At 52.1% G+C, this 23,390-nt stretch overlaps 2 protein-coding genes across 3 annotated transcripts in view; both read left to right on the top strand.

Moving 5' to 3' along the window:
• SLC23A2 (solute carrier family 23 member 2) overlaps positions 1–4,941 on the top strand; it is a 50,712-nt gene extending 45,771 nt beyond the window's left edge. The window contains exon 16 of the mRNA XM_066206228.1: positions 184–4,941. Coding sequence (XP_066062325.1) covers positions 184–416 — 233 coding nt within the window. The 3' untranslated portion in view covers positions 417–4,941. The remainder of the gene's footprint in view (positions 1–183) is intronic.
• A 1,201-nt stretch (positions 4,942–6,142) lies between these two features.
• RASSF2 (Ras association domain family member 2) lies at positions 6,143–22,913 on the top strand. Of its 2 annotated transcripts, XM_066206218.1 has the most exons (13): positions 6,143–6,239; positions 7,166–7,370; positions 8,676–8,854; positions 11,840–11,927; positions 14,015–14,090; positions 15,077–15,228; positions 15,714–15,802; positions 17,517–17,665; positions 17,755–17,856; positions 18,720–18,771; positions 20,455–20,576; positions 21,432–21,529; positions 21,698–22,913. In XM_066206218.1, exons 4-13 carry the CDS (start codon positions 11,869–11,871, stop codon positions 21,765–21,767), a joined length of 969 nt encoding a protein of 322 aa, XP_066062315.1. In that variant the 5' UTR covers positions 6,143–6,239; positions 7,166–7,370; positions 8,676–8,854; positions 11,840–11,868; the 3' UTR covers positions 21,768–22,913. The 2 variants fall into 2 exon arrangements, with proteins under 2 accessions (XP_066062315.1, XP_066062314.1); XM_066206217.1 differs by lacking the exons at positions 6,143–6,239; positions 7,166–7,370 and adding an exon at positions 8,126–8,178.
• Positions 22,914–23,390: the final 477 nt, after the last annotated feature.

The raw sequence follows: 23,390 nt of genomic DNA, 5'->3' as shown, positions 1-23,390 counted from the left end.
AAAATAAAACAGATAATCCTCCTTTGTGAGGAGTCTGGAAGATCTTCGCAGAGCTTTGTTGAACTTGGTGGCTGAGCCTTGATGGTTTCTTTTTTCTTCTTTCAGGTTCTGCTTTAGGCCTATGTATTCATATAAAGATAGCCATGAATATATATATTCTTCTCCTTTTATTTTGACTTCTAGGAAGCCCTGAAGAAAGGGGAATACGGAAATGGAAGAAAGGGGTTGGTAAGGGAAGCAAATCCCTGGAGGGCATGGAAACATACGATCTGCCTTTTGGCATGAACTTCATTAAAAAATACAGGTGTTTCAGCTTCCTGCCCATCAGCCCCACCTTCATGGGATACACGTGGAAGGGCTTCAGGAAAAGCAGTAACTGCAGGAGTTCAGATGAAGACTCAGAAGCTACAGTATAGCCTTAGCTGAAATTATATTATCTAGTTGTAGTTAAAGATGTATTTGCAGTTTCTTGCTGATTAAGAAGCATTAAAATATATGTTTTGTATATCTGCATTTAAATTCTGGAACCAGAGCTGAGACGGATTAAAAAAAAAAAAAAAAAAAAAAAAAAAAGAAGAAAAAAAAGCTTTTCCTGCTGTGGGTGGTGGGAGCCAGGTCTAGTGTCTCTGGGGCAAATCCCGCTGATTTTGGGAAGTTGCAAAGAGCTGTGCACCTCAGTCTGTTGGTTTAAAATGGGTTTAGGTGCAGGTGTGGAGATGCTGCTGCAAACCTTCTGTTTTTATGGTGATTTTATTGAAGCCCTCAGTGTTGGTTACACCAGGAAAGCTGAACCTTGAAAAAAACAGGGGGGAAAAAAAGAGAGAAAAGGAAAAATAGTTCATTCTGATCATGTCAAATCCCACAGATGCTGTTCTACTACTCAGTGATTTGCACATTCCATGTTCTCAGCATCCTGGAAACGGGGCTCAGCTGATGCTTGCAAATCGTGAGAGTCTAATTCTGAATTATCTGTGATTTCAGTGACACATCCAGTGCTCAGACAGGAAGTTTCTGGAATAACTTTGCCCTTGAAAACCGTGACAGGCTTTGCTGGCGCAGCGCTGCAGCAGCCACTTACTTTATTCTCAGCATTTCTCATTTTTGATTGTTTGCTTTCCCCACCTGGGATTCTCCCAGCTCACCGCAGTGTCCAGGATTTCCTTACAGGGACACACGAGGCTGGGATGTTCCAGGGATGGGAAACCTGAACTCAGACAGGGCCTGGAGGCAGCGTTCCGGTTCAGTGCCTGTGTCTAGCATGATGTTTCCTGGCCAGAAATGCTAATTAGCTGAGCAGCTCCAAGCAATTAACAGTTGTTCCCTGCAGGGAAAGCCACGTGCTCCAAATGCTGCCAGCACTCCTGGCTTGGGTCTGAGCAGGGGTTTTTTTTGCTGATGCTGCAAAAGGCTCTTTCTTCTCCTCTTGTGGGGCTTCTCCAGAGGCTGATTCCCACTGGCAAGGGGGTTTGGGACAGCAGAGACACTGCACCTGCCAGCCTCACCCGCCGGGTGGGTTCATGGGTATTGGGTCCAATCAGGGCACCACTCAGATATCTTTCTTTTTTTTTTTCCTGGAAGTCTCAGCTCTGCTGTTATGTGGGTGTTCACGCTCATCATGCATTCATGATTAACAGTTTTATTCCTGTTTAATGTTCTTACTATTGCAAGTTAGTTTTAGACTTCAGTGTGGCCCCAAAAGCATTTTCAGCTGTGGAGATCATCAGGGAAATGTTGTGTAATGTAATTTCAAGGCCAGTAATGCTCTGCGGTGCTTGCGTTTTGTATTCCTGGAAAACCATAACAGTAGCTCCTGTAACCCCCGATATATTTATCCAAGTTTGACTACTGGACAGGAGCACAGGAACTCTGTTTTCTCTGAGTCTGCTCCCAGGGGAATTTGTTCTGGGTTATTGAAGCATGGACGGGTTGGGGTGGGGAGGGCAAGGACAGAGCTTGACAGATCAGTACTGAGTAGTGTAGAGTCGGAATGATTCCGTGGATTTCGTTCTCAGCATGCCATGGCTGTTTCCAGAAACTGTTTTATCCCGCTTTTCCCATGTCCAAGCATGCCTTTGTTCCTTCTTCCTTTGGGGAACTTTCAGTAGTTTGCAGTCTTGGTGTCAGTTGGACTCGGGAGCTGGTCAGAAGAGTCGTTGTGTAGTAGATGAGGTTGGTTTGCCTGTGAAACAAAGTCATTTTTGCTCATTTTTCAGTGTTCCTCTCCAGGTAGTGAGCTGTTGGATTCCCGTGCCTGCCTGCACATGGTTTGGGTGCGGGGACTTCTGATCAGTGGCACGAAGCATCCAAATTCCCCAGCTTTCTGTGCAACCAAAGATGTGTGGCAGACGTGGGGGATTTAAAAACATCCATCCGGAAGGAAAACAAAAGCCACCGCTGGTGGCTGTACAACCTGAGGGGTTGTGGTGATGTCAAATGCCAAAGTTTGTTATCCTGTAAAAGTGGAGGAGGGGAGGAAAAAGCTTTTCATTTCCAGCTGACTCCAGAGAGAGGAAGGCATGAGAGCAGAGTAGTTTGTCTCACCTTGTTGAGGGAAATCCAGGTGAGTTCTCAGCGGTGATTCCCAAGACACTCCAAGTCCCAGGGCAGCAAATCCCAGGATAGTTCTCTCTCCTCCCTGGAGCAGAGCACCCCTCCTTCCTCTCAGCACTCTCCAAGCACGTGCAGTCCAATTATCTGTTGGATTTAATTATTTTTGTGGTTTCTGCCCATTCCCCCCAACCGAGAGCAGAGCAGCCCCACCCAGCTGGCCCCTGGCCTTGGGAAGCCGCTGGAATTAGGGTCAGTGTGGATCCCAGGCGGTCAGTGGGACAAATCCCCACCTTTTCCCGGGGTGAATGGTTAAAGGCTCAGGAAGGACACCTGGATGTTCAGGGAGGTGGGCACAGGAGCCATGGGAAGGGGAGCTCCCCTGTCGCTTCCTGGGGCTCCTGGAGCCCTCCCAGGGGAAGGAGAGCAGTGCTTTTCTTCGTGGGGGAAATGCTGCGTTCACACCAGGTTTGTGCAGGTGCAGGGGGGATTTCGGACCTTAAATCCTTCTCCCACCTTCCCTTTTCCTGGTCACTTCCCCAAGTGGCTGCTGTGAAATTTCAGGGAGCTGGGCACCTGTGCCAAGCTGCTGGCAGAGGATGAAGCTGCAGGTTTGGGGGGCATTAAGCACGAGTTGTGTGTGCCGGGGACGTCCAGGTGTAACCTGACTGCCAGCGCAGTTCTGGATTTTCCTCTCTGTCCTTCCCTGCCTTTCCAACAGCCAGACTCCAACCACCCAGGGAAGGCGGCAGCTGAGAGTTGTGTGAAGAGGTGATGAGAAGTTTCAACCAAATTTTGAGAGGGAAGGGCAAATATTCATGGTAGAAATCTCATTTTGTCATATCAGAGATGTTATCAGTGTATACAAAGAAAGTAACTTGGGATTTTTGTAATTGATACTCTCTTGTAATTTTTTTTAGGTTAAATTAAGGGTTCTTGCTGACATGTTGAAACACGTTTTCTAAAGCAGATACTTGCAAATTTATGCCTATAGAAATTTAGGTTTCGTAGCTGACAGCTATGACTGATTAACATTGTCATATTGGAGGGACTTCACCACGTACCTCACTCAGAAAGCTCAACCTTTTCAACCCCAAATTTGCTTTTATTGCCTTTTAATACTGACTTGAAATATGACAACTTGGTTTGTACATGAATATTGCAGTATTTTATTTCCATATATTAAGAAAATAACATTTCCACTCAGGATAACAGCAGCGGTTTTCCTGGGAGGGAGTGGTATGAGTGTCATGACAATGTCATGTGATGGTAGAATTTCTTCATTGACGAATCTATAGTGGTTGTGTATACTTTGTTTACCCATGTTTGTGTTCCTACCCAAAACTGGAGGGTTTTGTTGTTTCCTCCCTGCTGAACCCTCGGGGCTCCTGGGGCAGAATTGGAGAAAAACCCTCTGTAGCGTCCTGAGGAGCACCAGTGAGTGTGACCCGTCATTTACACCCCAGAAGTGTGGAAATCCTGTCATTTTGGGCACCAACGGCACTCCAGGCACTCGTGGTGGCAGACCCCCGGTGTCTGCTGAGCCCTTGGATGCCTCCACCCCACCTCAGCAGCCTGTGCTTGCCAGAATCGCTGGGTTGATGTGTGAAACGCCTGTGTGAGACCAGCACCACCTTCACCTTGCTTCTTTGTGGCCTTCTTCAACCAAAAACGGCTTTTTTTTTTTTTTTCCTCCCTTTTCCTTTCATTCTTTGAAGTGGGGGCAGTGGGGGGTCACTCATTTTTTGCAGCCAGGTCCCACTCGGTGCAGTTTCTCTGTTTCTCGGGGAGCCCGCGGGGCTGTGCCGGGGCCCTGGGGGAGACACGAGATCCCAGGGCTGGGTGAGAGGTGAGATCGGTGTTGGAGGCACCCCGAGCATTCCTGCCTGGAATTCCCGCTGGGCTGTGGCTGTGCAGTGACATCCAGGGTGGCAGGGAGAGCTCGGGTGGCCTCTGCCCTTCCCGGGTAATCCTCATGCTGCCAAACAAGTCCAAATAATTCCTGTATTTGTCTGTTTAGAACAACCTCTGGCATAACAAACTATTGACTGTTCTTAGGCGGTGGGGATAAATTTTGTTTTTTCCATGACTTTTCGTGACTGACTTTGGCTGTAAAACTTTTTTGTTCAACAGCAAAAGTTTATTTGGGGGTGGGTGGGTTTGTTTGACTTTTTTGTTGTTCTTTTTTCAAGATGTGTAATTCTCTTACGGAGTTGTTGTGTTTTTTTTTTTAATTATTATTCCTTTTTTTTTTTTTCTAACATTGCTTCATTAAACAACTAAATATTTAAAAATGTAATATTTGGACCAGATGTTGTGAATAATAGTAGATAAAGCTATTTTATTCTGTATTTTTAAAGCTGTTCAGTATAAATAAATGCGGGCATAGATGCAGTGTGGCAGTGTGGCGTCACAGTTCCTTTCGTGGAGAGTCATGGGATTAGAGGATCCTGGAATGGTTTGGGTTGGAAGGGACCTTAAAGCTCATCCAGTGCCACCCCTGCCATGGGCAGGGACGCCTCCCACTGTCCCGGGGTGCTCCAAGCCCCGTCCAGCCCAGCCCTGGGCACTTCCAGGGATCCGGGGACAGCCGCAGCTGCTCTGGGAATTCCATCCCAGCCCCTCCGGACCCTCGCAGCCAGGAATTCCTCTCTAATTGATTGATTTCTTCCCAAAGGATAATGAGTTTCAGAATCCAGGTGATGGCAAGACCCAATCTTCGTAGCAGGCAACCCTGCGATCGCCTTCCTGAGCTGCCCGCTCTCATCCCGCAGCTCCCCCCACGCGGACACGTGGAATTCCTGATCCGTGGGGGAGAGGCACAGCTTCCTGCCCGTTCCTGTGGTTTCTGCCTGTCCCTGCTCTCAGCTGAGGCACCTCCAGCTCCCCCCGTGTGTGGATGAAGGAGCTGAGCGTCACCTGGGCTGGTCGCCACCTCCCCTCAGCCCTGTCATGACCTCATTTCTCTACAGCTCCGGTGGCAGATTCCGGGTTTTACCCTGGAACAGCAGCAGTGCCTGGGAGGCGTTGGGAGCTGGGAACATCTGGCTGAGGGTACCCAGCACCCTCAGGTGTCTGCAGCCCCCCGGGAAGCTGCTCCTGGCTCTGGGGACATGGGAGACACCCCAGCAACTCCCCGAACTTGGATTTCGGGTGGTGAGAGTCCAGCAGTGGCGGAGTGGGATGGAATTAAAACAGCAAAACTCACCCAAACCCACAGCGAGGGGCTGAGAGCAGCCGCGGGATCAGAGCCAGAGGAGCAGCTGTGAGCAGGGACAGGGATTTCTGAGCACTCCAGGTCGGGGTCCATGATGAAAACCTGATCCTAATCCTGGCTAATCCCCTGTGCTGTGGGGTCACAGCTCAGGCAATAACTCTGTTTTCTCCTCGTGTCTTGCTTGAATGAGCATCGACCCAGGGCGGGCAGATCCTGGGCAGGATCTCAAAATTTGGGAATTTTCAGAACAAGCAAAACGCTCCCCCACACAGGGGAGGAGATCGTGTGAAAGAGACACAGGTCAGGGACAAGAAGAGGCTTTTCCAGAGCCTCTGCTTCCCATCTGCTTCCCGGAGCTCCCTAACAGCTCTCAGCTGCTCCCACAGCATCGCGGATCCAAGTGTGGGGTATTGCTCTGTATTCACTGGCAATCAGCTGAGGGGGCTTAAAGCTGGAATCATGAGGAGCTGCCAAGGTAGGAAAGAAGGGATTTTGGCTGCTTGCATGGTCTGGGGGGGAAATAATTGAATACTGGAGAATTTTGGAGCTGGTGCTTTATTCTGGGGTCTCACTGAGGTCCTTAGCAGGAGTAAATCCATCCAAGCTCATGGTTTAAAAGACATCTGCTGTGATCCCTGCATGGCGTTTAGCACAGAAATGCTGACTCAGCCTGCAGAACAGGTGCTGGAACATCCTTTTTGCCTTTTCCTGGGGGATTTTTGGCAGCCTGGAGGGGTGGGAATTCTACTCTCCTTCCCCATGGATTTGGTTCCTCCTGGTTCTGTGCTTACCCTGCTGTGGAGCCTGGCAGCTGCTGGGAGCCCTCACAGGGCAGGAATGGGTCAGATTCCTTTTATCTGGTAAATAAATCCCCCCCCAACCAGGCTCCAGCCTTCCTGCCACAGCCTGTGCACTGATGGCAGCGGGCAGGACATGGCAAAGATCAGCATTTAACCCAAATTCTGCAGCCAGGATACCCCTGTGCACCCACAGGTGCCCACCCTGAGCCCTGGATTGATTTTTATTTTGCGATTTGCATCCACCCCACCAGCTGAGAGTCAGGGGAAGCTCTCCCTGTGTTTGAAGCTGAATCCCTGGGGTTTGGGGCTGGCTCCATTGTCCTCTCTTCCCACCACAAAGGCCTCTCATCCCTGCCAGCCCTCGAGATGCTGCTGGAATATCAATCCTGACCCGGCCCCGCTCACTTTCGCCAAGTCAGTGCTGCCCTGAGCCAGATGGCTCCTCCAGAACTTCTCATATTTTACACAGAAATCCAGGAAAATAAGGGGGGAAAGGCTCATTCCAGTCTGTGCCTGCAGAGACGCCTGTTTGGCTCAAGCAGCTGCTTTGATTATTTCTTTGTTTTGGGTTTTTGTTTTTTTTTTTTCTTCTTTCGTGTAGGCTGTTTCTAGGCAAATTCCTCAAAAAGAAAAAAAGCCCAGAGAAGCCACAAAGCACTGGGAAAGGTCAGGAGCAGACAAAGGAGGAGGGACACGGCCGCTGCTCCTCTGGAATACTGAACTTCCCCCAAACTCTCCCTGGGGTGCTGGGACTGGATGGGCAGGATGGGACGCCGATGCTGGGAGTGCTGAGCGCCGGCTCAGAGGTAACTGTGACCCCCAGCTGCAGCGGCTGCTTCCAGGCAGATTTTATTTTATTTCCTCCTCCATCCCTTTCTCGGGGGCGGTTTTGGATCCCGGTAGGATCCCAAGGCCGAGGTTGGAAACCAGTTCGTGGCTCCATCCCAACAACAGAAGAGCCAAGTGTGCTGCCTGCATGGCTCTGGCTCTGGATATCCCAGGATCTGGGGCTTTTTAAGGCAGAAACAACTGCTTCAGCCTGTGTGATACAGCCCACAAAGCTCCCTCTGGGAATTCTGGACAAAGCTGGAGCTGATTCTAAGAGCATTTCCAGCCTGGCTGCGTGGGATGGGGATTCCTTTGGGATTCTGGTCTTGGCAAGAGGGTTGTGAATCCCCTGGGATCCTGTTCCTGACATCGGAAACGGGGCATCTTTTGGGATCCTGGTTCTGACAGTGGGGATGGGGCGTCCGTTGGGACTCTGGTCTCGGCACCAGGGATGGAGAATCCTTTCAGACCCTGGTCCTGAGGCGCAACCCGGGTGGAGCCAGGGTGTCCTTTGGGAACCCAGAACCTGCTCCAGGGATGTTGCTGGAGCATCCTTCGGGACATCCGGACGGGGCCAACCCGGCTTCCCTTTGGGGTGCCCAGTCTTGGCACCGGGAAGGGATCTCGGAGGCCGCAAGTCCTTCGGGATCCGGAATGACCCCGGCTGCGGGAGAGGGTGTCCCCCGCGCCACCACCCCCGGCCCCTCCCCGTCGCGCCCCTCCCCGCCCCGCCCAGGGGCGGCCCTACGGGGGCACCGGCTGCGAGCGGAGCGGGACCGGCACCGGGTGAGTGCGGGCGGGATGGGGCACCCTCATCCCCGTCCCCATCCCGGTCTCTCTCCCCATCCCCGTCCCCTGCGCTGGGAGCGGCCCCGGGGCTGAGCCGCGGCCCCCCCGCAACCGCGGCCGCAGCGAGCGGAGGCGAAAACCGCGCTCACCGCCGGCAGTGGGGGGGATCCGGCCCCCAGCCCCGGGTGTCACCTCAGCACCCTCCGAGCGCCCTCAGCGTGGCCCTCCGCGCTGGGCTGGAGCAGCCGCCGCGCCCGTGGCTCCCAGCCCGGGAGCGGCACCTTCTTGTCCCGTCGAGCCCGGGTGGGACCCGCCCGCCGCTGTCCCGGGGCCCTCGAGGAGCCCCTGCCGGGCACCGGCTCCCCCCGGAGGGCCGCACCCCGAGTGCGGCCAGTGGGTGCCCTCGCTTGTCCCCAAGTGACCCGGCACCCCCGCGGCATCCCCGGCGGCTCTGCCACCGCTCAGCGCTCCCTCCTTCTCCTCTCCCCTTCCAGGACGGAGCAATCGGGCTGGAGAACAATAGCGGGGCTGGAAAACAATGGAGCTGCCGCACCTCCCCGCGTAGGGATGCGGGCCGGACGCGGGGCAGGAATCCCAGCCCAGGAGTAGCGGCCGGGCCGGAGACACGGCCGGCAGCAGCGCGGCTGCTCCAGCGCAGGATCCGCGGGACGCGGTGAGGGCTCGGCCGCGCGGGTCCGATCGTGCCCCGACACCGCGGAGCTCAGCGCCTGCCGGAGGCTCCGTCGCCTTCGGGTGATGCTTTGCTACCGAGAGCGGCGGGATGGAAGCGCCCTTGGGCCGGTTAAAAGCCGCCCCGGGCTGCGGGGAAGCGGCGGCGCTGGTGCAGGAGGGAACATCGCGGCCTCCCCTGGGAGCGGGATATTCCCACAATCCCTCAGCTGCGCCAAATCCGCACCTCCCGCCCCAGCGGGGATGCCGGGGATGCTGCCGAGGCTCCCGTGTGCTGCAGGGGGGGGTGGGACCGAGGCAGCAACACCCCCCAAACCCGCAGGTTTCTTTGCAGGAGCGGGGAAGAACATCGCTCTCCTGCTGAAAACGTGGCTTGGGGGGGGTTTGCCACTTTTCTTCTTGTTTTGTTGTGTTGGAGATCTGCGTCCCCCCGGAGCTCGCCAGAAGCTGTGAGGGGCTCTGGATGCGGCCAGGCTCCCTCAGGTTGGGCTGCAGGGATACGGGAAGGGCTTTAGGGAGGTTGTTTTCAGCGAGGGGAACTAGTCTGGGCTCCGTGGGGTCAGTCAGGCCTGGAAGCAGTGGCGGCAGGGGCAGAGAGGGCCGGAATCCTGCCGCGGGTGCGGGGCGTTGGTTTGATCTGGGGCTGTGCTAAAAGCACTTTGCAAAGCACCGGGGGACGCTCAGGCCGGGCAGGGCACGGCGGAAGCGCGTCAGCTCTGAGGGGGAAACTGAGGCACAGGGGTGCCGGCAATGGAGACGGCCCCAAACTGCCACGGTTGAGCAATGGAGCGACTTCCACTTTGCCAGCGCTTAGATTTGGGGGATTTCCAGCCTTTTTTCCAAAGCCATGGCAGGATATTGGGGGCTGTCGGTGCCTGGTCTCTGCTGGGGAATCTCCAGGAGCTGCCTCTCCCCTCCACTCCCAGCCCGGTTCTCTCCAGACCCAAAAAAGGAAGAATTTGCCCCGTTCCTCAGTGCTAGGAAGGGGATGTGATGACGGAGGCGAAGGTGGCAGAGCTGGGGCGTAAACAGGAAACGACTCCTCAGCACGGGAGGATGAACCTGCACATTGGAGCTCCCCTCCCACCCCAGAACAGGCCTCGTTTTATGGCTGCACTACATCCCCGTGTCCCCTTCGAGGGAACTGGGACTTGGGCTTCACCCCTTGGCATCACCAGGATGCTCTGGAGCAAAGATCTGAGTGGTACCAAAGGCTCCACCCTGGGGTGCTTTAGGAGGATTTTTTTTCACTCACTTTGGTGTTTTTGCTGCTCTAGGAAGGGGGTTTTTTCGCTTGCTTTGATGTTTCTGGCACTGTTTTCACATGTGCCAAGAGCCGTGTCCTTTAAATCCGCCCTGAACATCCCCAGAGCTTTTCAAATCTTGCCAGGGGACACCCACAGGCTGGATGCTTATTCCTGCCATTCCTGCACCTCACAGCTGGGAAGCCCCAAATCTGGGGAGACACACACACACAGCTGCTGCCCCCCAAAAACCCCCATGGGTTTATTCCAAACCCATGAGCCAGCTGCAAAATCCCCTCCCGGTATAATTTTGATGGATAAATAAGATTATTCCCGGGTTCGCTCCTTATGGGAGAATGGCTGGCTGCAGGAGGGGGCTTGGTGCTGGATTTTGCCAAATTTCGCCAGATATTTCCCCGTTTTGCCAAAATACTCATGCGGTTCCTCAGCTCCTCAGGAAACACAAAGCTTTGTCAGCTCTTCCGTGACTTTTTGCTGCCGACTTTTTCTTCTGCTTTTTCTCCAGGCAGACGCAGAGCCCCAGGGCCGGGCTGGGCTGATTTCCTGCCCTTCCCCTCCTGCTCGGGTGCAGCACGGCCTCGTGTGGGGTTTCAAACCTGCCACAGAATATTTTGGCTGTTGCAAATCGATTTTTTGGGGGGGGATTTATCCCAGTGTGTGGGATGGAACCCCGGGATCGCTGCTGGGCAGAAGCTTTGGGGTTTGGATTCATCCTCTGAAAGGTTTTACTGCCTTGACCTGGATTTTTATGGGGAATTGGGTGTTTTTCTTTCAAGATAGGGATTTTTTTTTGTCCCAGGGGACTGGGAGGAAGCACATGGCAATGTGGGAGGTGGAGGAAAACAGCAGCTTGCGGAGCAAATGCTTTTTCTTACCTCAGTTTCTCTCCTAGGAGAAAGGAAGGGAGGGAAAAGACCCTGAAAAATGAAATCCTGTCTAGGATTTCATCCAAGGAAAAGCATGACCCCAGAAGCCCTTTTTTCATCATTCAAAACCACCTCAGTTCCACATTCCGAGGTCTCTTTGATGCCCGATTTCCAAACTCTTCTGAGCCCATGAGCATCCCAAGGTCTTCACCCCAAGCCCCAGTTTAATTTCATTCTGTAGCATCCAAAAATCACACTTGAGATCTAAGCCAGGGCCTGGCCCAAGGTGGGATTGTGGGGACTTCCCAAGCATTTGCATGCCCCAAAAGTCCCCCTAGTGTCATTAAAAAAGCTGAAGGATCAGCCCAGCATCTCTGCCTGCTTGGAAAATCATCCCTGGTGCCACCACTGGGCTCGGGATGACCCAAGAAAGCAGCAGCTGGACACAGACCCGCAGGTTTGAAGTTTTGTAGGATGAAAAAAAGAGTAAAATAATCGGAGAAAAGGAACAATTCCCACCTAACCGCCCCTCCCACCCGCAGCTCTGGCGTCTCTGGGACACCCGCGGATGCTCCAAATGCAAATTTAGCGTAAGGATATCTCCGCGGGGATTAAATTTTCAGTGAGTTTGCGGCGCCTCTGCCCTTATCTGATCTCGCTCCTTCCCCACCGTTTTCCCGGAGGAGCCGCACCGAGCTCCTCCCGCACGTCCGGAGCCTTTTCTAGCGCTAGGGGTGGGGGGTTTATTTTTATTTTTATTGCCCGGTTCTGCAGGGGAAGGTGGCGGGATGCGGGGATGGGGCGGCTCCCCTGAGGTCCCTCTGGTCCCTCCCGCAGCTCGGCGCCCATGCCCGCGCTGCCCCGCGATGGAGTTCGGCGGCGGAGGGGACGCCGTGCCCTGCGGGAAGGACAAATTCATCTCCAGGTAAAGCCCCGGGCATGCGGGGGAGCGGGGCGTGGGGGTGCTTGGGGTATTCCAGGGGGATACGGGATGGAGGATGTGATGCACGATGGGTTGTCTGTAATCTCAGATGGGGTAATGTAGTGTGTGATGTGTTATCTGTAACCTAAAAGATACAACATCTAACGATAGATTCCAATATATAGCGGTCTGTAACAATACACAACATAAAACAGCAAATAGCAATATATAACAGCAAGTAAAAATAAAGAACAGTACATAACAGCATATAGCAATATCTAACGATGTATAGCAATATTTAACAGTCTATAACAATACACAACATAAAACAGCAAATAGCAATATATAACAGCATGTAAAAATAAAGAACAGTGTATAGCAACATATAGCAATATCTAACGATGTATAGCAATATTTAACAGTCTATAACAATACACAACATAAAACAGCAAATAGCAATATCTAGCGATATATAACAGCATGTAAAAATAAAGAACAGTATATAACAACATATAGCAGTATCTAACACCATGTAACAGTACATACCGATATAAAGCATAATGAACAAAATATAGAACATTATAAACGCAATATATAGCAAATTATCCAAGACCTATAACACACAAAATTCCTTTGTGATAAATATATAGAATATATTAATTTTATAGATATTATGTATATTGTATAGCATGTAACAATGCATACCAATATATAATATCATAATAGCAATATATAACGGTATATAACATTATAAACACAATACATTACACTATAAATACATGGCATATTATCCATGACCCAAAACACACAATATTTCTTTGAGATAAATATAATATATATATAGGTAATATATCTAACAATATGTCATATATAACAGTATGTAACATTATAAGTACAATATATAACACTATAGACACAATCTATAACAATATAAGTACAATATATAACACGTCATCTATGACCTGTAACACATAATATTTCTTTGAGCTGAAAGGATGGGAGCAACCCTGGGTTTTAACTCAGATCAGAGGGTTTTTGGGGGAAAAAAACAAACAAACAAACAAAAACAAACACCACCATTCTGGGTGAAAAAAAAAAAAAAAGGAAATTTCCTTAACAAGAAAATGGTTGTTGGTGGAATTTTGAAATTTTCCTTACGAGTGTGGTCAAATGCTCTATAAACTCCCGTAAAAATGGGCTTTGCTGGAAAAGTCCTGATTAGTAATTGTTCTTCTGTTCTTTGGGAAAGAAGTAAAACGATTCCAAAGTTTTAAGGGAGATTTTAAAGGAGACAAAGCAGAAATGTGCTATTTTCCCCCACTCCTAGCCCCCAGTGCCCATGGTTCGGCCTGGTTTCTATCAGCTGCTGGTGCTGAGCATCCTGAACCTCCCTCAGCCAAGCCAGCTTTGGGAATTCACGCCAGAGGCATCGTGTCCTGTGATTCCTGGCTGGGCTCAGCCAGCCTGGCAGGGCTTATTTTTTTATTTTTCAATGATTTTTATTGTTGTCGTTTATTTATTTTATTTTTCTTTTCATATATATATCTTTATTTCGACCTTTTGAAAATATTTTTTTTTTTTATCTTGATTGTTGTCCTTGTTTTTTTATCTTTATTTTTGTCACGAATTTGCCCCCGGAGCAGGGCTCAGAGCTTTGCTCTGAGCTCAAGGCCTACGTGACCACCTCGCCTGTGATCACTTGTGACTCCAGTGTGACCCCCAGAAAACTGATTTCTTTTTCAGCCTCGTGACCAAACGCCTCGAGCTCTGATGGGGTTTCATGTGTCTTTTTGGAAGATTTATGGGAGACAAGGTCACGGAGAGCTTCTCCCCCTAATTGTGGGTGCAAAATATTGGACCCCCAGCAAAAACCTTTAAGAAGGGAGGCTTGGAGGAGACAAAAGACCCAAATCTGCCTCAAATAAAGCAATTTTTGGGTGCCCAGCAGCACAGCGAGTTCCTCAGCCAGGGAAGCAATTCCTGCTTTCCCCTGGATCCACCCTGGACAGTCCAGGGGTCACTGGGTGGTGCCTGCAGCATCTCCCCCCTTCCCCCAAACCCCATCTCAGCACCGTTTTTTTTTTCCCCAGGAATGAGCTGCTCCTGCACCTGAAGACCTACAACATCTACTATGAGGGGCAGAACCTGCAGCTGCGGCACCGGGAGGTGAGAAATGCCCTGGGCAGGGGGAAACAGGGAATTGAGACAGAGAATCGCAGGATCATGGAATGGTTTGGGTGGGAAGGGACCTTTGATCAATCCTGTCCCACCCCCGCCATGGGAAGGGACATCCCGCACTGTCCCAAGGGCTCCAACCTGGCCTTGGACATTTCCAGGGATCCAGGGGCAGCCTCAGCTCCTCTGGGAATTCCATCCCAGCCCCTCCCCACCCTCACAGCCAGGAATTTCTTCCCCAAACCCCATCTAAACCTTCCTGTGGAATCCTGGGTCGATTTGAGTTGGAAGAGACCATCCAGTGCCACCATGGGCAGGGACACCTTCCATTGTCCCAGGCTGCTCCCAGCTCATCCAACCTGGCCTTTGGGTACTTTCAGGAATCTGGGGACAGCCACAGCTGCTCTGGGAATTCCATCCCAGCCCCTCCCCACCCTCACAGCCAGGAATTCCTTCCCGAAATCCCACCTAAACATGGAATGGTTTGGATTGGAGGGGACCTTAAGGATGATCTCATTCCAACCCCCTGCCGTGGATACGGACACCTCCCGCGCCCCCAGGGTGCTCCAAGCCCCATCCCTGGACTCTGCAAACTGGAGAGACTGGATCTGATGGATCTTCTCAGTGGAGATGGGATTGGTCTCTGAGGTCCCTTCCATCCCACGGTTCCCTGTCCTGTGGGGCACTGCCACGTCCTCTGCCCAGCTCCAGGTGGGTGATGGCAGCTCCCCCATCCTGTAAGGTCACCCAGTTTTCCATGGTTTGTCCCAGTGAAGCCACCCGGGCTGTCCCCAATCCTGATTTGCCGCAGCGCAACTCCCAGGAGGATCTGCCCCTCGCCAGCCTCAGGAACAAGACTGAGCCCAAAACGTCACAGCACCACAGAAAATCTGGGTTCAGAAAGACCTCACAGCCCCCAGTCCCCACCCCACATTCCCAGCTTTTCTCCTGGATGCTGATCCCTGTCTGTGCCACAGGAGGAAGGGGAGCTGATTGTGGAGGGGCTGCTGAACATCTCGTGGGGGCTGCGCCGCCCCATCCGCCTGCAGATGCAGGACGACAACCAACGCATCCGCCCGCCGCCCTCCTCCTCCTCCTGGCACTCGGGCTGCAACCTGGGCGCCCACGGGTGAGTGCGGGGCAGAGGCAGCCCCAAAACCAGGCCGGCACCCCCCAAAACACACTCAGCCCCAAAACATTCAGCCCCAAACACAGGCAGAGTGCCCCAAAACCACACGCAGACAGCCCCAAAACCACACGCAGACAGCCCCAAAACACACACAGCCCCAGAAACACGCGGCCCCAAAAATACACAGCCCCCAAACCACACAGCCCCAAAACCACACACACAGCTCCAAAAACACACTCACAGCCCCAAAAGCACACAGGCACCCCCCAAAAACATCCCCCCCCCACCCCAGCTCGTCAGGGTTTGCTGGTTGCAGCCCCAGCTGCCTCCTCCAGGATTTTTGTCCCAGCTGGAATCGGCAGCGCGGGGTGCTGCAGCATCAGGGGAGATGAGGGGCAGAGGTTCCCTGGATTGTCAATCCCTCTGTGGCCACACACGCAGACAGGGCATGGACAGGGCGCCCACAACCCCTCTGTCCTCTCCAGGTCCGTGCTGAAGCCCAGCACCCTGCCGGACATCCTGGTGACGGATGGAGACGCTGCCTCCAGCACGGAGAACCCCGGGAACGGCGCAGGTGAGCCGCGCTCGGCTCCACCCGGGATCCGTCCTGGTGCTCGGGAGCAGTTGCCTCATGTTCCGGCTTTATTTGGGAAAACACAAACCCGGCTTTGTCCTTAACTCCGGACTCAGTTTCCCATCGTGCTCCTGCTCAGCCACTCCCAAAGCACCTTGAATTCTTTTATTCAGTCTTTGCCCGGACGGTCCAAAACTCCTTGACCTCAAAGGTCTTTTCCAGCCTCAACGATTCCCTGATTCCCAAGGGTTTGGTTTTGTTTTTTTTTTTTTTTTTCTCGGGGAAGGGGCAGCAGTGAGATGTGGTGGAGCTTGGAAAGGAATGGGGGGGGATGGAGCAGGGATCGCTCGTGGGATTGCAGGGAAAAGGAGGAGAAGGAGGATGTTGGAGCTTCCCCTTCCCGGAGGCTCCGCGTTTGGGGAAGAAGAATGGGAGCATTGGGAAGCGCGTTACCATGGGGAAGTCACCGCTGCTGCGAAGTGTTTGTCCCCAGTGTTTGTCCCTCCCCCGGTTCCTCCTCTGCAGAGGGGGAAGAGCTTGGCCGCAGCTCCGTTAACCCCTTGTTCTGAGGAGCGGGGCACAGGCTGTCCCACCGGGAATTCCCGCAGCGAAAACCGGCTGGATGCATTTTGCTCCTTTAACTCTGGCAGATGTTCTGGTTTTTTGGCTGTTTTGTTGGGGGTTGGGGGTAAAGAAGGATGAGCTCATCCTTTTGAGAGGAGCTGAGCCCTTGCAAAACTTGATCCACAAATCCCCATCTGTGATCCTCCAACTTTTTTCCCTTTTTCTTTTTGCTCTCCCCACTCACAACACTTTTCCCCCTTAATTAAATCTTTCCCAGGCAGTGCCCACCCCACCTCACCCCACCACGATCCCTCTCAGCTTTATGGCCTCAATCCTCTGCCAGCACATAAGGAAAAAAAGCGCTTTTTATTACATTTTTTCCCTAAAATCCAGTAAAAATCAGTGCCCGGCATGCATGCAAAGCTCCTCAGAGTGCTCAGTCACAGTTTGTGCAGCTGGAGCAGCTCCTGCCGGAGATTTCTCCCTGCTGCAGACATGCTTTGAATTAAAACACCCAGAGCTGGAGCCTGAAAGGTTCATTAAAAATGGATGAAGAGCTGGTTTATAATAATCTGGATCCAGGCCAGTTTTCATGCAGAGATCTGAGGCTCTGCCCTCATTTTCTGCTCTCATTAAAGGGAAGAACAGAGAAAGTTAAATTATGGAAAAGAGAGGGAAGATGCTCGAGTTCCCAGGAGAAGGGGTTTTATCCAGGTAGCAGCATGGATTTAGGCGGTTAATTCTGAATTAATGACCTTCCTCAGGAGCTGGGGGAGAATAAACCAGTTGCTGTGGTTTAAATGTGTCCTGGGAAGTTTGTAGGGGTGAGAAGTTTGTTCTTGGGGTGAGGATTTCTACATCCAAGTGGGGACTCGCAGTGTTTTGCAGCAGGAAAATTCTGGAATCAAAGGATCTCCTGAGTGGGAAGGGACCACAAGGATCTTTGACCCAACTCCCAGGACATGCTGTGCTGGGAGCGTTGCCCAAAATCTCCTGGAGGTCCAGAGGAAAACCCCGGGCAGTTCCCCCTGGTCCCAATCTGTGCGTCCCTGGGAGCTTTCTCCAAACACTCCTGGAGCTCCAGAGGAGAATCGGGGATGTTCCCACTGTCCCCAGCCCCCATCCCCAAGGTCCCACGGATGTTTTGCAGCCCCCAGGCCGGCGGAGGAGGCCCCGCAGCTGATGCGGACCCGCAGCGACGTCGGCGTCCGGCACCGCGGCAGCGCCCGCACGCCCGGCGAGCAGCGGCGGCTGCGCCGGCACCGCTTCTCCATCAACGGCCACTTCTACAACCACAAGGTGAGCCCGGCCCTTGCCGGGGTCCGGCGGGATCCGGGGGGATCCGGGGGGATCCGGGCAGGGCTCTCAATGGTGTCTGTGCCCCGCAGACCTCGGTGTTCACGCCCGCCTACGGCTCCGTCACCAACGTGCGCATCAACAGCACCATGACCACGCCGCAGGTGCTCAAACTGCTGCTGAACAAATTCAAGGTACGGGCACCACCCGCCCGCGGCGCTCCCGGGCTGCTCTCAAGTCGGAGTTTGTGTTGTATTTAAAACAAAAAAATGTGTTTTATGTATTATACGGATAAAATAGACATTCGAATTTTATATTTATATATATATATATATATATATATATATGTGTGTGTGTGTGTGTGTGTGTGTATATGTATATCTATATATATATCTATATCTATCTATCTATCTATATCTATATCTATATATATGTATGTATGTATATATATGTGTATATATGTATATATATGTATGTATATATGTATATATATGTACACACACATACACACACATCTATAAAAATCTTTATATTATGTATATGTAATTTTCATTCGGATTATATATATGAATTTTAAATATTAAGATATTTATAATTTATATAATTATATATATTTATATTATATATTATTTATATTTTATATTTATATATAGTATATTTTATAATGTATATCTATATATTATATATAATATATATTTACATATATTTACATATTTATATAAATGTATATATTTATATATTTATATATATTATATATTTATATATATTTATATATACAATCTTTACATTATATATATAATGTGCATTTGGATTATATGCATATATGTGAATTTTTTACATGATATGTAAATCTTTATATTATACATCAATGTTAATATTATATAAAAAATCTTTATATTAGATGCCTAAAATCTGCATTTAGATTATATACATGAATATATGTACCTAGATATATGTGTGTGCATATAACTATCTATACCCTAAATATATATATATATATATATGGTATACCGGGGCTGAACCTGTCCCTTTAGCAGAGCTTTGTATCTCCCCTCAGATCGAGAACTCTGCAGAGGAGTTTGCTCTGTACATGGTGCACACGAGTGGAGGTGAGTGCCCCGAATTATCTCGGGCATGAGTGCCCCAGACCCCTGGATGAGAGAGTCCCAAACCCCGCTGGGTGTGAGTGCCCAAAACCTCCAGACATGAGTGCCCCCCAAAATCCCCTGGACAGGAGTGCCCCAACCGCCCTCAGCAATGAGTGAATTCCCCAAATCCCCTGGACAGGAGTGCCCAGAACCCCCTGGACTGTGAGTGCCCCAAACCCCCTGGATGGGAATGAAAGCCCAAATCCCCTGGACACGAGTGTCGCCAGACGGACACGAAAAGATCACACTCACACCGTCAGGTTGTGAGAAGGAGAAAGAAGGAAGTTTATTTCGGCATTAGGGTTTAAATAGTTTTTGGAGTTTGATCAGGGATTGGAGGACGAAGATGACACTTCTTTGACCCCACTGGTCAAACTAGAAGTCCATCAGTTTGTCCTTCCCCCCGGGAAGGAATGCAGTTTTTAAAAACATCACTCATTGTTTATGTTACAATATATAAAAACTCCAGTACAAAATGTAAACATCAGAAGGCTGAAAAAATCAAAGCAACACATGAGTGCCCTGAACCCTCCGGATCGTGAGTGCCCCAAACCTCCTGGTCAGAGCACCCCAAACCCCTGGATGTGACTGCCCCCAAACCCCTGGATGTGAGTGCCCCAAACCTCCTGGTCAGAGCACCCCAAACCCCTGGATGTGAGTGCCCCAAATCCCTTGGACATGAGTGCTCCCAACCCCTGGATGTGAATGCCCCAAACCCCCTCAGCAATGAGTGAATGCCCCAAATCCTCTGGATGCGAGTGCCCCAAATGCCCTGGACTGTGAGTGCTCCCAACCCCCGGACATGAGTGTCCCCAACCCCCGGACATGAGTGTCCCCAACCCTCGGACATGAGTGTCCCCAACCCCCGGACATAAGTGTCCCCAACCCCCGGACATGGGTGCCTCCAACCCCCGGACATAAGTGTCCCCAACCCCCGGACATAAGTGTCCCCAACCCCCGGACATGAGTGTCCCCAACCCCCGGACATGAGTGTCCCCAACCCCCGGACATAAGTGTCCCCAACCCCCGGACATAAGTGTCCCCAACCCCCGGACATGAGTGTCCCCAACCCCCGGACATGGGTGCCTCCAACCCCCGGACATGAGCGTCCCCAACCCCCGGACATAAGTGTCCCCAACCCCCGGACATAAGTGTCCCCAACCCCCGGACATAAGTGTCCCCAACCCCCGGACATGAGTGTCCCCAACCCCCGGACATGGGTGCCTCCAACCCCCGGACATGAGTGTCCCCAACCCCCGGACATAAGTGTCCCCAACCCCCGGACATGGGTGTCCCCAACCCCCGGACATGAGTGTCCCCAACCCCCGGACATGGGTGTCCCCAACCCCCGGACATGGGTGTCCCCAACCCCCGGACATGAGTGTCCCCAACCCCCGGACATGAGTGTCCCCAACCCCCGGACATGGGTGTCCCCAACCCCCGGACATGGGTGTCCCCAGCCCCCGGACATGAGTGTCCCCAACCCCCGGACATGGGTGTCCCCAACCCCCGGACATGGGTGTCCCCAACCCCCGGACATGGGTGTCCCCAACCCCCGGACATGAGTGTCCCCAAATCCCCGCGGCGCTGCCGCCTCGGCCCCGGCGCCGCCCGCGCTCCAAGCCCGCGGTTCTGGCCTTGCAGAGAAGCAGAAGCTGCGCGGCAGCGACTTCCCCCTGCTCGCCCGCATCCTGCAGGGCCCCTGCGAGCAGGTGTCCAAGGTGTTCCTCATGGAGAAAGACCAGGTGGAAGAGGTCACCTACGACGTGAGTGTCACCCTCGGGTGGGCTTGGAAAAAACCCGGGGGATCACGGGATCATGGGGTGGTTTGGGTTGGAAGGGACCTTAAATCCCACCCAGTGCCACCCCTGCCGTGGCAGGGGCACCTTCACTGTCCCAGGCTGCTCCAAGCCCCATCCAGCCTGGCGCTGGACACTGCCAGGGATCCAGGAGCAGCCACAGCTTCTCTGGGAATTCCATCCCAGCCCCTCTCCACCCCCACAAGGAGGAATTTATCCCCGATGAACAGATGCGTGCTGGGGCTGCAAGGAACGGCTCTGCTCCCGTGACACTCCATGGAAACTCCCGATCCTTCGGGAAAGTCCTTGTTCTGTGTTCCAAGAGCAGCTTCCAGCCCCAGACGGAGTAGACGCACCCAGCCCTATTGTGCCATCCCGAATCTGCTCATGGAAGAGCGATTTCGGCGCGGCCTTCGGCGGAATTGGTGTTTTTCCAGGCGGGTGGGCGCGGCTCCCTTGTGCCATCTGCCGGCTCGCCAGGCCGGCCGTGCTCTGAAATCCCGGCTCAAACCGGGCGCTTCTGGAGTGAATTTGGGCTTAAATAGCTCTGAGACTCTGGCGACGCTCAGAGCCACCTCTCGCAGCCAGGGGGTGGATTAAAATAAAGAAGCCTTAGGAGGTTTGATATTTTGGATATGTTGGATCTTTTTCCAATAATTACCCAGTGCTTGCTTGCTTCCACGAGCTGATGATCACAAACATTATTTTTAAGGGTTTGCTGCAAAATGTTGGGATCCTTGGTTAAATATAAGGAGAGGATGGGGGGAGGGGGGTCAGTTCATCACCCTCTTCACCATTTCTTGCTGTTCCTCTCCCTCCCAGGTCGCCCAGTACATCAAATTCGAGATGCCCATCCTCAGGAGCTTCATCCAGAAGCTGGAGGAGGAGGAGGATCGGGAAGTGAAGAAGCTGAAGCACAAGTATGTGGGGCTGGGCGGATGCCGGGAGGGAAGGACATTCCTGGGGGCTGCTTTGGTCCCAAAAAATTCATTTGTGTAGCCCTGCATCCCCAAGGTGGGGTTTGCATTATTCCAGGGCTTTCTTTGGATGCTGGAAAATCCCATTTTCCTTGTGCTGTGCCTCCCCAGATACTCCATCCTGCGGCTGATGATTGAGCAGAGGCTGGAGGAGATTTCTGAGGGCCCGACGGCGATGTGAGCATCTGGGGGATGTGCTGCACCAAATCCCAACCCCAAAACGCTCCCGGTGTCCATCTGGATGGCTCCAGCCCCGAGCCAACCCTCCCTCCCACGCCTGCATCCCTGCAGAATCCTCAGGGGACTCTTCCCAGGAAGGCTCTGGCTGGTGGCAGCTTCAGCCAAAACCTCAAATCCCTGGAAAACACGGGGGAAAGAAAAAAAAAAAAGAAGAAAGAAAGAAGAGGAAATCTGTGAGCAGCACAAAGGCGAGGACGGGGCTGAGCAAGGGCTGCCAGCACTCCAGAGCTGGAATTTTGGGGGCTCAGTTTGGAAATGCCCAACGTGGCTCCCAGTGAAGGACCTGCTGCTTGACACCAAGAGAGCACAAAAAATTCCTCTTTTTTTTTTTTAGCGAAAAGCACATTCCTACCGCAATAATTCACGGGTGTTGGGAGGATTTTGTAAATCCGGAGGGTTGGCTGAGATCTGGGGGGAGGGGGGTTAACCCTGACCTGGGGGCTCGAGGTGGATTTCCAGCACAGAAGAAAATCCCGTTTTTTTCCAGTGCTTTCCCCAAACCTGCATCTGGTGGCACGGCCCCCTCCGTCCCCCGCTCTAATTTGCACTAATATTTAGGGATTTTTAAGAAAACCATGATGTCAAAGCTCTCTGGTAGCTGTAAATGCCAAATAGCACTCGCAGGGATGGCTGAGGGCCTCGAGCATCTCGAGGGATGCTGGATGGGAAAGGGGAGAAGGCAGGAGGTGGGGGAGGCAGAAATAAAGAGGATTTTATCCCCCAAATCCATTTTCCAGCAGTGCCAGCAAATTATCCTGGTGAAACCAGGACCAGACTGGCTCCATCACCACCACCGGCTGGAAAAACCTCTTTCCTCCCAGGCTAAACCAGCAATATCCATTTTATACCTCGATGTGAACTAAACCTCTGACTTCCCCCCCCCCTCCCGTTGAGTTTTTGCAATGCATCTTTGTAATATTTTTTTTTTTTAATTATTGTTTTAATGGTACCTTTTCCACCTTTTACTCACATTTGGGAAGGTGTTGTGAGAGGAGCTTTTGATGTGTTTGAAGGGTGATTGTGGCACTGCTGCGTGGATTAACAAGCAAATAAAATGAAATATGTAGCAACTTAATGCAGAATGAAACCTCGAGTCAGAGCCTGGCTTGTCCAAAATAAATCGCCTTGTGTGAATAGAAATGAGTAAAAAATGAGATGAGGGAAAAGGGTAAAACCTGCCTGAATCCCAGTGGAGAAGTTTCCCAAGGAGAAATGCTCTCACCTTCCAGATTTACAGACTCACATCTAAATTTCTGGGGGATTTTCGGGGAATATTGGGCTGGTTTAGGGCTTATCCAACCCTTAGGGATAATTTATCCCCAGGCACCGTGGTCGGCAGGCTCCATCCTCTGGGTGTTTCTTTCCCAGAAGGTGAAACTCGGATTGTTTTGGCCTCCTGGAAGCTGAACTCCCGCTTCCCGCAGGGATGTCCCGGCTGTGCTGTGTCCCCGGAGCTCAGCCAGCCCGCCCCGTTATCCCTCCCCGCGCAGGAGGGGCAGGACTTTCCGCTGATCCCACCGGGAAAAGTCCCGAGCGAGCCGAGCCTGGCGGGCACAGAGGGGAA

Source organism: Chamaea fasciata, unplaced genomic scaffold (assembly GCF_029207755.1).
Source record: "Chamaea fasciata isolate MVZ Bird 193981 ecotype frontalis unplaced genomic scaffold, bChaFas1.0.hap1 SCAF_30, whole genome shotgun sequence".
In the NCBI taxonomy this organism is placed as follows: Eukaryota; Metazoa; Chordata; class Aves; order Passeriformes; family Sylviidae; genus Chamaea; species Chamaea fasciata.
Note: the sequence above shows the minus strand (reverse complement) of the source record. Positions and strands in the feature narration are given on the sequence as shown.